General features: G+C 25.7%; 1 protein-coding gene and 1 long non-coding RNA gene across 2 annotated transcripts; both read right to left on the bottom strand.

The window, feature by feature from the left end:
- Positions 1-1,338: 1,338 nt before the first annotated feature.
- On the bottom strand, positions 1,339-10,640 carry LOC147814417 (zinc finger protein 711-like; the record flags this gene model as incomplete). The annotated part of the gene is made up of 2 exons (XM_087156415.1): positions 1,339-4,927; positions 10,389-10,640. Coding segments are annotated over 2 exons (492 nt in total), but the record flags the coding sequence as incomplete, so codon positions are not given.
- A 920-nt stretch (positions 10,641-11,560) lies between these two features.
- Positions 11,561-16,087, bottom strand: LOC122268914 (uncharacterized). Its single transcript, XR_015431253.1, has 3 exons — positions 15,747-16,087; positions 14,966-15,129; positions 11,561-14,061 (listed from the first exon to the last, which is right to left on the bottom strand). It is a non-coding gene; the product is annotated as an uncharacterized LOC122268914 (long non-coding RNA).
- Positions 16,088-16,809: the final 722 nt, after the last annotated feature.

The raw sequence follows: 16,809 nt of genomic DNA, 5'->3' as shown, positions 1-16,809 counted from the left end.
CCAAACCTAAAAAAAAAAAGCAAAGACAAATTTTAGATTCCAATTCATTTTTTTTTCTTTCTGAAAATAGCAACGAGGAAAATCTTATTTACCATTCCAGTAAACAATTGAAAATTTTAATGCTCGCACTTTTACTTGAAATTAATATCATGTATCTATCTCATAACAGAAGAATATAAAGAATTAAATAAATGATTCCCGGAAATGCAATTGTTAATAGTACAATGTAACTGAAACATTTCACAATTAAAATGAAAGGAAGATTGACATATTTTGAGAGCCCAAAACTATAATTGTAATCATAGTTCAAATAGAAGATAAAAACAATTTAGTTGGTTTACAATGTAATTTCTGAAAATAAATTTTTGGAAACTTCTCTTAAAATATTAAATGTTACTCTAAAAGGCTATGCTTGAACAAAAACAAGCACATTGATTTAAAAATATGCATTTTTTTTCATAGAAATATTCTTTTCTAAAAAAAGGAATTTTTTCAAAACTTAGAATAAGTTATTATAATTAATGATTTCAGGGGGTTTTTGAATCAAAAGGAAGATCTAAACTACATACTAATGCAAAAAATATAAAATATTTATTTAATTACTTATTATTTTTTCTTCATTCGTAACAATATAAAAGAAATTAATATTTTGAAAAAATTGGAGAAACATAGGAGCCTCACTCAATGCAAAGGTGACTTTTTTAGATGAAACTGTAGCTTAGTACTGTTTCATAGTAAGCACTATGAAATTTTCTAGAATTTCCACAATATGAAAACACAATGCATGGAAATATCTTATTGCCAAATAAAAAGTCAATATTTCTTAACAAAAAAATAATTTTTTTTTCCTTCAAAATATAAAAAACATCGTGATATTATTAGACTACTCTAATTATATCATGTCTAATTATATTATGTCTTTTTTTATTTGTTGAAATAATAGTTCCACTTTTATGAGCAAGTAAGAAGTTCAAACTTGCTTTGTAGTATCTCAGATATGTTGCATTTATCTTTAATTGTAATTATTTTTTAATCCAATGTTTAATTTTAAATATTCATAAATTAAAAATTTAAGCATAAAAGTCAAATAATCATTCAAAATTACTATCAATTAAAAAAAATTAAGGATAAAAATTGTAGAAAGTACTTTTTATTTTGTTAATTTTAAATATTAATAGACCTAATTTAACATGGAATTAAAACTTAAAATAAAATGGCATCATACATGTAAATCAGGTCCATATAAAAACCTTTACTATGTAGAAATGTTAATTTTGCTTAAGTTATCAAAAATTTCTAAGAGCAAATAAGTCAAAATTAATAACCTTAAATAAAACATTGCTTTTCAAAGCATTTTTTATTTCCTTTTTACTGGATGTAATAATTTATCCAAAATACACATAATAATCTAAGTTTTCTAAAATAATAAGTATATTTTTTAATAAAAAGTCAGAAATAATGCCATGAATTTATAAACAATGTGTGAAATGCTCACAATGTATAATTAACATATAAAATTATAATCAAGCTATCAATGAGCAAGGAAATAAAATGGATAATAATAATAAAAAAAAACTGCCAACATGTATAAAAACAACACAACATAAAATTTGTAAATAAAGATTAAAAAATGAAGTTACAATTAAACAAAATTATAACTAATGGAAAAAATTAATTATTAATATAGTAGCCTCTTATTATATTGCAAATGTTTGAGGAGTAGGTTAAAAAAATGCAACAGTATACTAAAATCTTAAAGTTCTATGTAAAACATCAATAACATATAAACAAATTGGGATAACAAAATTAAAGGATTACTCTATTCTCAATTGCTAATTTTTATTTTTCACACATAAAGAATACATTTTGATTTACAGTCTCTTTTCATGAGAAGCAAAAAATTATTAATCAGGTTTCTTTGAATAAAAGGAATTATTGTACCTTCAAAATGTAATGACTCTTTTTTAATGTATTTTAGAATAGCCGAGTATTTATTTTCGAAAGGGCAATATATTTGAATGTTGGGTACCTCGAAGCACAATAAAACAAGTGACTTACTGCATTTAAAACCTAAAAAAACTTTTGTTAGTATGACAATTGAAACAATATAATATGAATGGTGTTTTCTACACTAGATAAATGCTGCAGGCACATTACTGTTTATATTTCTAGGTTACTGTATCTGGTGTATTTTGTGGCCATTTGGCTCAACTTATTAAGAGTAAATAAGATAATTAATTAAAAGACAGTAAATAGTGAAGTCAGTACATGTAGAAACATAATAAACATGTGGTTTGAGAGGTAATAAAAACTTAAAATTGTATTAGAAGAAAAATCATTATAAAAAACTTGTTACCTTGTAAACAATAACTTTAAAATTTTACTTTAAATGATAATTTGAAAAATAAGCTTTGTATCGTTACTTTTACTAAATACTAACACTAACGTAAACACTGCTTGCAACATGAACAAATAGAAATGAACAAGTCAAGTCATTACTGCCAAAAAAGCGAATTCTTTCTGAACATAGCCACCAGGTTTCCTTTTTTAGCAATATATTTATAAATAACTGAACAAACATTTCTTTTAATGAAAATAAAATTGTTTGCTTGAAAGCATCGCCTTGCTCAATAAGCTGTAGTAAGCAACTATAAACTGTCTAACCGAAAGTCGTAAAGGTACGAAGCTCGAGATTTGTTTTGAAAACACCATTCATATATTGCACGGCTACGAGAAGAACTCCTACAGACTAAAGCCTGGGGCCGTCTGCTGCTATGGTAACAAGCAAGAGCACATTTCTAATGGGGGTGCAGTGGAGGAATGAAGATGTTGATTAGTTTAATCACGCTGACCTATGCAAAGATCAGGACAAAACTATTTACCTTACAGACCTATTCCAAGTGACTTTTCCTCGAAACCGTGTCGACATGAGACTGATATCTGGAGGAGTTCTCCCGAAAGTCGTACCATAGTAGGGCAGCAAATAGTAGTTATATATAAATATTTAGTTATTTCTCAGCCTGAAACACAGACAAAATCTTGAAAAAAAATCCTTCATTTTTATTATTAACTCTCTAAGCATTATAAATCCAGGTAAAAACATGTTAACATTTTTTGGCTAATTTCTTTTCTTGGGGAGAAACTGGTTTTATAACAAGCAATTGGCTTTAAGTTCAGCAATGCTGAGACTAAAAAAGAGTATAAAAAAGCTTTAAAAAAATTTATCATGCATGAAAAAAGTAAAGAAATCGTGAAGAGCCTCCAGCGAAAAGCTGTAACGTATACAAGAATAAATATACAAAGTTCCAAACAGTATTCTGAAATATTTGCGATCAAGTTTTGTTTAGTTTCTTTTTCATGTGACAAATTTCATGAGTTCTCATCGTAGAACTTTGTGCAAAGCATCTGCCACATATTTTGCAAGTGTATGGTTTTTCTCCAGTATGAGTTCTAAGATGAGTTTTCAAATGATATTTATAGCGTGTGGAGTAGCTGCAGTAAGTGCAGGAAAAAAGTATCGTCTTATGATTTTCCAATCCACCAGCCACATAGGGCATCACTGAAAAAGAAAAAAGAAAGTTAAAAGGAAATAATTCAAATAAGGCAATAATATTATAAAAATAAAACATTGATATAAAGTTAATAATTTGTAATAACAAGAGATACAACTTACGATCTTTAATTGCTAATCCAATTAATAATATAAGAGTAATGCAGATGAAAGAGAAACTAGTAATTAAAAAAATTATTTTCAGGAGCCATAGTTTTAAATAAAATTATGTCATAATTTTTAATCTACTAATAAATTTCTATTTTCTGGTATTTTTCCATACACAGTAAACTCCTGATAGTGCGTAGTATTAGGTTGCATGATGATAGCAATAAATAAACAAATTTTGCACACAATTCACAGATAGATTTTGCACACAATAGCAAAAGATAAAATATTTTATACTGGTTTTTAGAATTGTAATACCCTTTTATTATTTATATTTGCAACAATCAGTTATTGGAGAATAAGTTTTCTCCAGCAAGAATGAAAAAAAAAAGGGGGGTAATGCAGAGTACTGACTAAAAATATCAGAGATAAATTCTTGTGGGACAAAATCTTGTACAAATGAAAAATGAGGCTAAAAAATTTTAACAATTAATCCACTGTTAGGAGTAAATTTTATCAAATTTTCTGTTTCTCAGCAAACTAAATCAAGTTTGATACATTCGCCATCAATACTAGAGTATTTCACATAGTAATTGCCATCTCGTTCAAAGCTCCCATGCCACTTTCCTTCAAGTAACATTGTCACACCCACAAGATTTTATTTTAGCCAAATATCTATACGATAAATTTGTCCTAAAACTGACCATGGATAATTAGGAACTTACAGTACAACAATATTAAGGCATACCAAAGAATGAAAAATTATTAAAAATTCTGTCTAGAATTTATTCTCAAACAAATCATCAAGGTTTGATTAACATAGAAGTAAAATGCAAGTACTTTAAGGAAATGAGATTTCATTGTTTTTTGTTCCATCGTTCCATAATAATCATTGAATTTTAATTTCAAATGTAAACTGCAAACAAATAACATAAAACTCCAATATTGATCAGCAGAAACAAAAACAAAGTTGTTGCCAATCCCTGAAACACAAAGAAAAAACCAAAATTTGAGTTTTGTGAATATTGGTTAAAGTTTTTTTCCTTTTTTAATGAAGTGAGTTGTTTCATGAAATTTCTGAGAGTTTCTGTGCGTGAAACATTTGCCACACACACGACACGCATACGGTTTTTCTCCAGTGTGAATTCTGACATGTGGCTTTAAATGGTATTTATATGGTGTAGAATAGTTGCAGTAAGGACATTTGTGGTACATTATTCCTTGCACAATTCTAGTAGTTTCAGAAAACATTCCTGAAATAAGGAGAGATTATACAGATTATAATTTTGATTTTAATACAGATATACAAAAAGATAATTTTATAGATTAGAATTTTTATAAGTTTCACGCAAATTAAATAACATATCTTATAACACTGTTTTTCGTTCACATAGTTACAAAAATTCCTTTGATTTCGTAACATATATACACTAATGTAATTTTTGTTGCATGATTGATATTTTTATTACTTTATTTATTTAAAAAAAGAAAAATTTAATGTTAATGTTTATAAAAGATAAGCTTTAACATTTTGTTTGTTAAGAAATATAAATACCATAAAAAAAATCTTAACAGCAATAGAAACTAGGTTAACCACTGTCCAAAATTAGTCTAAAATTTTAAGTAAATGGCATTAAGATGCTTTTCTCAACAAAATTTAGATTTTTGGTGCAGTTTGTGAGTTTACACTAAAATTATTACTGTACACAGATTTGGTCTATAATATTAAAATATTATTTTTTGTTGCATTGAAATATAAAAAAAATATTATTGTATTTTTTTTCAGGGTATATCAGACATCTTGATTGACCAAATAACTCATGTTTTAAAAAAAGAAAAGGAATTAATTTTGAATTTTTTGATGCTCATGGATTCTATCTCTATTAACAACAGATGGCAATTGTAATATTAATCCACCAAGCATTATTAGACTTTTTCTTCTCTAGTTGCTGTGATGAAAAGAAGATTAAAAAATAGTGCACAGCAGTTTAATTTTGTTTTAAGTTTTGCTGATTGCAAAGTTTAGGGAATACCAAATAATTTTAAGACATTCATTCAACCCAATAAAATATATCTTATGAGAATTTCAGAAAAAAACTCAGTATATCACTATTGTTTTCTTCTAAATCAAGATACTTTATTTAGATTAGAATTTATTTTGACTATTCATCCTTAGACATAAAAAGATGCAGAAGAGTTATCTGCATTGTATTGCTTATTATGAGAGTGAAATTTAGTCGAAACATAATTATCTGCAACGAAAGTACTCAGTTTAGAAACCTACAGAAATTATCTAAGAATACTTAATTAAACTTTAAATCATTTCTTTTATACTATACAATTATGTTATCTAAATCATTTTTTTTTTCAGGCAAGAACTTCTTAGTTGGAATATGATTTAATAATTTTAATTTTTAAAGAACACTATAGAGAGAAGACACAATAGGTAGCATAATAAAGCAAGAAAATAGATGTAAAATTTTACCATTTTATAGTCTGTAAATTTTTTTATGCTCATATTTAAGTTAGGAGTAGGCTTCTCAAACGAAGAGCCTTTTAAATATAAGAGCCTTTTGAGAAGTTTAGTACATTGCTTAAAGGAAAACTTAAAAATCAATTTCAGGATGATAGATGTCACTTACTGCATTATGGGGAATATAAATATAATATTAAGAAATACAAAAGATAGTAATCAATTTTAAAAAACATGTGATTTTATGTACAGGAGCGCATTTACTGATGGAGTATTTGCAAATGCCTAAAGAGGTTTTTTTTACCTCTTGTTCAGTCTGCCTGAAAGCCAGTTTCCTCATTGTTCATCACTCACACTGTTTTGAATTGAGGAGACATTTATATACAATTTAACCAAAATGTGAAATTCTTGGCAGGTAAAATAATTACATTCCATAAAAAACTAAGCTAATAATGCAACAATATTGAACTTTTCTGCTTCACAGATATCAAATACCGATATAGAAGATTCGCACCATAAAAGACAATTTAAAATTCGCTATAATTATGAATTTAATTAAATTATTAAACAATTAAATTTATTGCAACATTAAAAAAAATTCAAGAGCCAATAAAATAAAATTAGTACACTTGCTGATCAAAGATCTCTTTCAACTATACTAAGAAGGTTTCACCAAAGTACTCTTTGTGAACTTTCATTCGTTCATATCTAATATAGGAAAGTAAATAAAAAGGCTTCAAAGAAATTTAAGCCATATAATTACATAGTATAACATTTGGTGTAAAAAAAAAACATATCTTTTGATAAGTCTGGACTCATTCAATCAATACTCTGGATTTCCATGGGTCAGGGAGAACGGAGAAAACCTATAATTGCTTACAGTTTTAATTAAAAACAGGGAATAATCAGGGAAAATCGCAATTTTCTTTATAAAAAAAACCATGAAAACTCCTCTATACCAGAAAAATTACCAGTCTCAGTATTGTCCGTATCAGTTATAGAGAATCGAGTTAAATAAATCTAACATCTATTACAATTATTTATTATAAAAAATTTCCCATTTTAGTAAGACTTCAATGCTTCTATCCTCATTCAACAACATTTCTTGCTCACAAAATCTAATATTTGACATTACAAATAAAAAATCATAGTTGTCTGATGAAAAACTGCATGGTATAGATAAAATATGGTTTGGATTTTCATTGAGATTTTCCAGCTATACCTGGGGAAAAAATCAGGTAATTTTTCTCCTGATAATGCATGTAGGCCAGGATTTTTTTCAGGGGTGGCTTTTTTTTATTTATTTAACTATTCTCTGAAAGCTAAATAATCGTTATATATTAGTACACAATTTGCAATAATTTTACCAATATACTTAAAATAGCAATAAATTGCAAAAACAGTTCATTGCATTTTTTAATTTAGTATTTTAAGAGCAGCACTATCAGCCACTCACTGATTATATAGGTATGTGTTTGAAATTTTCAAAATTTCAGAATTTTTAAAGCAAGAGTAGATGTTTTAGGAACTATTAAAAATAAAGATAAGAAATAAATACAAATACAATTATTTTAAATAAAGATAAGAAGGCAAGAATCTACATGCGTAAAATGTATTTAATTATAAAATTTTATTTATAACATATTAAGGTCAGAAACAACAAGAAAATTTATTTGACCTAAACAGCAACAAATATAAACTTCAAATCATCAAATAGAAGAAAAACCAGACAGAAAACCAAATTTTCAGACATTTTTTCACTTAAAAATATATACTATGGACTAACATAATCATCAACAATTATTTTTTTTCTTCAGAAAAACACAAAACATAACAAAAGAGATTTGAATAATTTAAAAATAATTCTATTTTTAACCTTTTCATTTACAAAAAAATGCTTCCTGCACATTGCAACACTGAAATACATAATCTTGTTACGTTTGGATGAAAATAAAAACTTCATTTGTTGAAAATTCAAGTTCTCTTGCTAGTCTTAATCAATTACAGAAAAATTGATCAAAAAATACAAAACTGAAAAAAATACTTTGTTTTTTTAAAAAATAATTTTCTTTTTAAGTTAAATTCTTACAAGATTAATACATACTTAAAGTCTGCATAATTTAAAGCTTATAATTTCAGAACTAATTTGTTTTGAAAATTTTAAACATAACACAAATTGCTTTTTAGAATTGCATTCTAATTATGATCACAATACTTGAAATTTTATTCTAATTTTAAATAGCTCAAAATATTATTTGTTTTTTTCATCACTTTAAAATATTATTTAATACATTAAGGCACTTTTGGTGTGGACATATGAAAAGACATTTAACATACCAAGTTATTTTACAAAGATTAATTGTAGAAAATGTTTTCTGCAGTTTTTTTTTTTTTTTTTTTTTTGCTCACTTTAAGTTTTAAGAGACAAAAGCTTCAATTTCAATGATTTAGAATCAAAGAAAAAAATACGTCAATAACAGGAAATTGATAAAACAATACGATGAATGAAAAAAAAATACTTAAATATTCTTAAAACAGATCATTATTCTAAATAGACAAATTAAATAAAATTCACCACTTGGCAAATAAACAAATATCTAACAAGTTCCTTTATAAATTCATAGCAATAGAAACTTTATATATATCGAACAAAAAAGCCTTAAACTATTTAAATGAATAAGCAAATAAAATTTAGTAGGAAAAGTAAATAAAATATATACCATTATTGCACACATTTTAACATATAAAAAATAAATAAATTACAACAGATCATAATTCAATATCAAAATAAAGTTTGCCATCTTATTTCAGATACGAAATTTCGAAAAACAGTGGAACTTGATAATCCAGAAAATTTTAATTCAATATCTAAATCAATTTACATTTCATCTCTTCTGTAAAATTATATGCTTCTGATGACTTAACACCACAAGATTTCATATTTCCCCATATAACTTATTTTAAAGGTATTGCACACTAGATAATAAAATGTTTTGAAAATCCTTTTTATTATATCCATTAACATCATACTTATCATTGTCCAATTTCCGGATTTGACAGTAATAAGAAAAAGACAGAGGAAAAGCTTCACTGATATAAAAATGGGCTCTTTTTATAGTTCAATCTGAGAGATAAATTTGTGGTCCTATGGCTTCCAACCAAAAATTAATGAGAAAATTCAACTACTGTAACTGTTTCTCAAAATAATTTTAATAAATTTTTTTAAAAAAAAACACACACTAAAATTAATGTAATAATCCTATTGGTTGGCAAGGGGTCACTATGGATCCCAAGTAATTTGAAAATGGAGTCCCCTTTACCTTAATAACCTTGACTTTACTTTCTTGTTGCTATAGTATTACCAAGCACTATATATTTTAGTATTATTGCATTTCTATTCAATAAATGTTATTTACTCATTAGTCATTACAATATTAATATTTAATTTAAAGTAATATCATAGAAATCTGATTATTTGACACCGGATGATACACGGTTATCGGATACACGATAAAAGCATTCCAACAAGAAATTTATCATTATTCCAGCTAATATTATTATATAATTACTGTTGTGACGAAAAATCCTATAATGATGAAACATATATATATCTATTTTTTCATGATATTGCATCATTATTTGTGACTAAAAACTAAAACTTGAGTAATTGTTATTTTTTAACTATATTAAATTTGGAGTCTTTTTACTCCTAGATAAATGTTTAAACACTTAGCACACTGACTTGAAAAGGTCAGAATTATTCAATATTTTTGATTTTCTGCCATCCCTTGGTATTAAGTGTTACTGACAATCATGCTTTTACCATATTATTTTTAACAATAAGCTAAATTGTCACAGTTTATAAATTTACACGGAGTTTGCAATGCCTAAAGACTTTTCTTTTGTTGTTTTTTCGGCCAAATTTTTTTTTATTTTCTACCTTGTAGAAAGTAAAAAAACTTTCTACTTGTACAATAACAAGAAATTCTTACAAAATCTTGCTAAATGTAAAAAAAATATAGATATATTTCATCCGTTAATGAAAATGGTTAATCTCAATAATCTAAACATTCTGATTTTCCAAAGTAGGTTTAGTTCCATTATTTTAAATAAATCAAGTTCCACTATGAAAAAAATTCAACATAATTTTTAAAAACATAAATTATAAATATTTTTGTACATATTATATTACAAAAAAAACTATATTTTTAAAAAAAGTTACCACCATAAAATGAGTTGTAAAGTTATGGATTAAACCCACTCAATTGGAGGGTATTTGAAAACTTGCTTCCTTGTGTGAATTTTTTCGTGACTTTTTAGAGAATTCAGTTGAGAAAAAGCTCTACCACAAGTTTGACAAGCATAAGGTCTTTCACCTGTATGAACTCGAATATGAATTCTCAGGTGGTCTTTACGGCGTGTTGAATATTCACAATATGGACAAAAATGAGTTTTTTTTCCATCAATATGGCAGTAGAGTGTTTCTAAAAAATTAAAAGAATTAATAATTTATAACACACAAATCATTTAGTTCAAATAAATAGCTTATTTTTAATGTGTAATTATAAAAAATCCCTTATATATGAAAAGGCAGTTTTTTAAACCGGTGCAAAAATAAAAATGTATTGAATACAATTTAAATTTTATGAAGAATGGAGAAGAAAAAAAACATACATTTTTATGATTTAAATGTACTAAAAAATTATAAGATTTCTTCTTACTTTTAAGTTGCAAAATATTTTTTAACTTAAAAAATAATTCTTTAAACATCAAAATAAGAAAAGATTGTTTTTAAAAAATATGATCACAAGGCATAAATAACATATTTTAAACTTTTAAAACAGGGCACGAAACTTCAATTTTACAGAGGCAAAAATTTTCACTCAGCACTATTTTTACGAAAAATAGAAACAATTTTTAAAATGTTAGAACTTTTGGCTGTACATGCCCTGAAAGAATGCAGATCTGAAAAATGGAAACACATTTATCTCAAAATAATATTAAAGTAAACTAAGGGATTGTTAGTTGGATTATCATCCATGTATCATTCAAAGTTGTTCAAGATAAGAAAATTAAAATATCAGTAAGACCAACTATCAATTACAGCCCTGAAATCAAACTCAAATTCCCAACTATAACTTTCTCGCTCGCTCTAAATATTTGGTTATCAATGGTCAGTGGAAATTTCACACTCTGTTTTAAGATACAATTTAAAAGAAGCAGAAAAACAATAACTGGAAAATAAATTATAACATAAGTAATTTGCTGTACATTTCAAAAAGTATAAAAGGAATATTAAAAATATTTTTTAACTTTTGACAAAATTTTAAAAAAAATTTATAATAAAAATTTTAATTGGATTTTTGATATTGCGAACTCAATAAGATATAAAAATATAATCGATAAATTAACTAATAAAAAACAAGAAAAAGGGTGTGAAATTTTTATATCTTTATTTCTTAAAATAATATACATCCGAAAGCTATTACATTTCATCCTAGCCATTGCTTTCATTTTTTAAAAAATAATTTTATGAATTAAAATTTTATAACAACAAACATTGCAACAAGGGATATGATAAATAAAACAAATCTACATAACAACAAAATCCAGTTAAAACATAACAGTGTAATCTCCATCTAAAAACTAAAAATAAGTATTACCATTAAAATACTCTAAACGTCGACAAGATTGGCGAAATAGTTAATAAATAAAAATCATAGAAAAAATAAGGTTTTCTTTGACATTAAATAAAAACTATAGAACAATGGATTATGTGATATCAAAGTATTAACAAATAGAAAACGACCAACATTTATAAAGAAATGACAAAATTATAATAAAGAAAATTAACAGATGATAAAAATAATTATTAATTATAGTTATCTTATAATTTCCAAGGTTTCAAAATGTTATTTTTATGCTTAAAAGATCTGATTCAAACTACTTTATGTCATGCATTATGGACAGCCACTTAAATGGGAAGAATGAGGTGGGAGTATTCTTCCCACTTAAATCTTTGGGAAACCATAAAAGTGGAGTTTAAAGAAGCACCAAACTGATAATAAGTATGTAAAATATATAATGTGTAGAACATTAAAAAAATTCTTAATAACTTTTGATTTAATATTTGAATTCTCATGTACTAAAATGTTTTTGACTATCAATGTGACAATAAATTTATGCAAATGATACTTTAAGGTAGCAACAATCTAAAAAATATGGTTACAATTTAGGCAGGAGAGCAGCAGATAGTTGCAGTCTCTGAAGGGATTTCACTTTTTTGCATATTTCACCAAAATCTCTAGAACTATTTAAGAAAATTAGAAAACTTTTGCATACAATTATAAACTCGTTCATCAAAAGATAATTCTGCATAAAAAATATTTTTATGATTAATTAGTTTTATTCATTATTTATTTTAATAATGGTCAAAAACTTTTTGAATTTTAAGCTGCACAAACATTTACTAAATTTTAATATATGTTATGCAAAATGACTAAATAAAACATTTGAGAAAAATTGACTAAATATTGGCATTCCCCAAGATCTATTTGACTGATTCTGTTTTAATTTTAAATTTTGTCTTGCACACTGTACACAATGTATACTAGAAATACCTAACTAATTCTTTACCTAATTAGTTGAACTGTATACACCTATTTTCAATAAACAATATAAATTTCTCATTTAATTATCAATCATATCAATAATAACAAGATCTATTTGACTGATTCCATTTAAATTTTTGGTTTTGTTTTGCATACACCTATTTTCAATAAACAATATAATTGAATATAAATTTCGCATTTAATTATCAATCATACAATTAATAACAAGATCTACTTGACAGATTCCATTTAAATTTTGGATTTTGTTTTGCACACTACACATACTAGAATAATTTTTTCCCCAAATTAATTTAACTGTATACAATTGTTTATAATAAACAAAACAGTTGAATATAAGTTCCTTGTTTGATTATGTACATTTGAACATCTGATTATGCATAAAAAAAGTGAAAATAATTAACTGCCACCAAAAAAAATGAAAAAATTTTTGTTGTTAGCCAAGAGGGTCATGAAGGCTAAAAAAAATCGGCTACAGAAATCAAATCTTCCTCATAAAGCAAGGTTTTCATTAAATATTAGACATTTTATAGCGATACAAAATAATCACTAAGTGAAGGTCTGCTATAAAATTTCCATTGCCAAATGGAATAGTAGTAATAAATCTTAAAATTAAATAACTTTAATCACAATGACTACTTACTGTTACTATTAACTCTATGATAGGATATTCAATAGTTTTAAAAGAAAAAAAATGTAATAAAGATTTCTTTTGACCAGTGGGAATCCAGTTTTGTGACCGCTGCCAGATATACAATTTAATACTTAACTTTGAAATCAGTTATTTTTTTTACATTTAATTCAACTTCTAGTACGAAACAGATAACTAAAAAATCAATTTGACAAACTCTGATAAAGAAATTTTTTAAATGAATTATTAAAGCAAATGGTGCATATGTAACATGACTTTTTTTTTACAATAAAATAAAAAATTTAAATTCCATTTAATTTTAAAAAAAGTTAGACAAAAAAGACACCAATTAAAAAAAAGAACAAAATTGCTACTTTATCATTCTTTTGAACACAATTGATCGAATTGAGCGTGAACACTCAAATTAGATTTAAAGATAAATGAGTGATCTCATGTGTTTGACAATGTGCTTTTCGTCTGAAACGTTTTCCACAATGTTTACATTCAAATGGTCTTTGTCCTGTGTGAGTTAAAAGGTGCTGCTTAAGATTACCCAATAACTTGCTAGAGTACGAACAGTTTGCACAATTATAAACTTTGGCAATTTTTTTCTTCTGTCGACCAACAATTCTTTCAGGATATTGATCATAGCGTGAAAACGTTAGAAAATCTGTAAAAAAAAGACATTTATCTATAAAAATTATAACTAATGTAAGGATTAGAACCAATTTAAATACTCTACAAACATTGAACAAATGTTCAAAACTTACTAAATATTATTTTAACATATATGACTCTCTTTGAACATTCAAAATATTTCTGTACAAAAATAGGCAACGGAGAATCATTTTCAAAAGGATAACTTGAAGACATATTATATTTAATAAATTGCATAACCAGTTATTACCACAAGACAGAAAGTTGCTGAATCCCAAGGAATTCTTTTTAAAAAATATATGAGTAAAAAGATAATTTGAAATGTCAAGTGATAATATGTACTTCATTTTAAAAAGTAACACATTTGTATCTATTTCAACAAGTAATTCATTTATATTGAATCAATAAAAACTGTGACAAGAAGCAATAAAATGAATATGATAAATAATACACAAAAAAAGTTTATTATTACAAAAAATCACTAATTTAATTAAGGGAACATTTAATTCTGTTATTATAATTTATTTACAAATAAGCAGTTAAGTTTCAATTTAGTTTATGAAATAAAAGGTATGTGAACAACATACTCTTTACAACTTAATCATTTTATTTTAAAAAAATATGTTGCTGGCGGAAATTTTTAGTATGTTCTCCCTCCTCAAAAACTTTTATTGTTACTCAATACGCACAAAAAAAGCTTTTCACACAATAAAATTAATAATTACAACATGGAAATAAGAACAAGGAAATGGGGGTTGAAATAAAATTAATAATTATAAATCTTACAAAAAATGCCTTTCATAAAATTTTCATGTGTTCAAGTGAGTCATTTGGTGATTTTGCCAATGTCCTTTACGCTTAAAGGATTTCCCACACGTGTTACAAGTAAAAATGTGCTCTCCAGTATGAACTCTAACCTGGTGATTTCGCCAATGTTCTTTACGTTTAAAACACATTCCACACGTCTCACAAGTGAACGGGCGTTCTCCAGTGTGAACTCTAATATGCTGATTAAAATGCCCAATTTGAACAGTTGAATAAGGGCAGTAAGTACATTGATGTATTTTGAAGTTACATTTACCTGAAAATATAATTTAGTTTGTTTAGATACTCATTTTCAATTGAAAATTAACAAAATAGATTGTTTACACACCGAGCAGATAAGTATTAGGATTAAAAATAACATAGTATAATAGCTATAATTTCCGAACCAGCAAAACTAGCATTTCATTATTTTTTATATAAACCATTACAAATACTTGGCTGTAATCTGCAAAAAGGAAACATTTACAGCAGAGAACATGGGCATTTATTAGAAAAGTGATATGATAGTATAACTGTATCGAAAGTTAATATTAATAGGTTATCCTATTTTTCAAACCATTAGGCTTGTATCTTAAAAGGTGGAAAAGTAGTTTTTATATCAAAAGTAATGACGATATCAACAGATACTATGAAAAATCAGAAGATACTTTAAAAAAACCTATTTAATAAACATGAGAACTTTTATTAGAAACAATTGAGGTTCGCATTATTTACTAACAATTCTTATTAAAAGTGCAATTCTTAATTGACATTACACACGTTCCAAACAATATAATTATTTATTTAATTTTAATTAGTTTCTTACAAAATGTTTTCAATTTAAACTAGTTTAACATTTATTTTTCAAATGAATAATACAAGCTCTTTATATACTTTTATTTGAACAATGAATATTTTTTCAAATCCATTGATAAACAGGCTGAGCATTTCTAACTAATGGAATGAACACCACTTGTGCACAAGCTCTCTGGAAGTACAAAAAGGAAATTTATGATTTTTGAAAGAGGAACTGCTAAATAAATTTCTTGGAGAAATGGACTGAATCATTGCTATGGACTATGCTAAACTATTCATTGACTAGTTATGCTTTTTGGAGAAGCACTATTGAAAACAAAGATCTAAAAATATTTAGGAGAAGCAGTTTAATCTTTATAACCATTACATTTTAATCTCCAGATACTAAGTATTATATAAAAATTTAGCTGCTGAGCAGTTTTCCATATATATATATATATATATATATATATATATATATATATATATATATATATATATATATATATATATATATATATATACATATATACATATATATATATATATATATATATATATATATATATATATATATATATATATACATACATATATATATATATATAGTCAAACTTTCATTTAATGAAGTTGTTAAATCCCGATAATAAGTTTGTAATGTGGAAAATTTGTTAAATAGGAAATCACCTTTTAGACATATTTAAAAAAGCAATTGATACATCTTTATCTTGTAAGCTAGTATCTACTATTCATTTTATAAATCTTAGCCATAAAAGAAATCTACATGGAGAGCAAGAATAGAGCAAAACATTATCCAGTGTTACACTATCATGCTACTTACATTTTCAACTAAAAAACAGCTAAATTTATGCATAAAATTTTGACTGTATTTATTTGCTGTATAAAATTATAACAGCAAAGTAATTTTAAATAGGGGAAGTGGAAGGTAAATAGGGAAGTGGGAAATAGGGAAAGTGGATCTCAAAGAAAAGTTCGTTAAATAGAAATTCACTTCGCTATTTGGTAGTTATTTTACAATTGAGTAATTCACGATAAAATTTCCAAAATGATTTTGGTTCCTCAAAAAAATTCTCAAAATAGAGAAATTCGCGAAATGGAAGTTCGTTAAATAGAAGTCCGACTGTATATGAGCTGTGATGGC

This window comes from Parasteatoda tepidariorum, chromosome 2 (assembly GCF_982258835.1).
Source record: "Parasteatoda tepidariorum strain Cologne lab strain chromosome 2, Ptep-v5.0, whole genome shotgun sequence".
NCBI lineage: Eukaryota > Metazoa > Arthropoda > Arachnida > Araneae > Theridiidae > Parasteatoda > Parasteatoda tepidariorum.
Note: the sequence above shows the minus strand (reverse complement) of the source record. Positions and strands in the feature narration are given on the sequence as shown.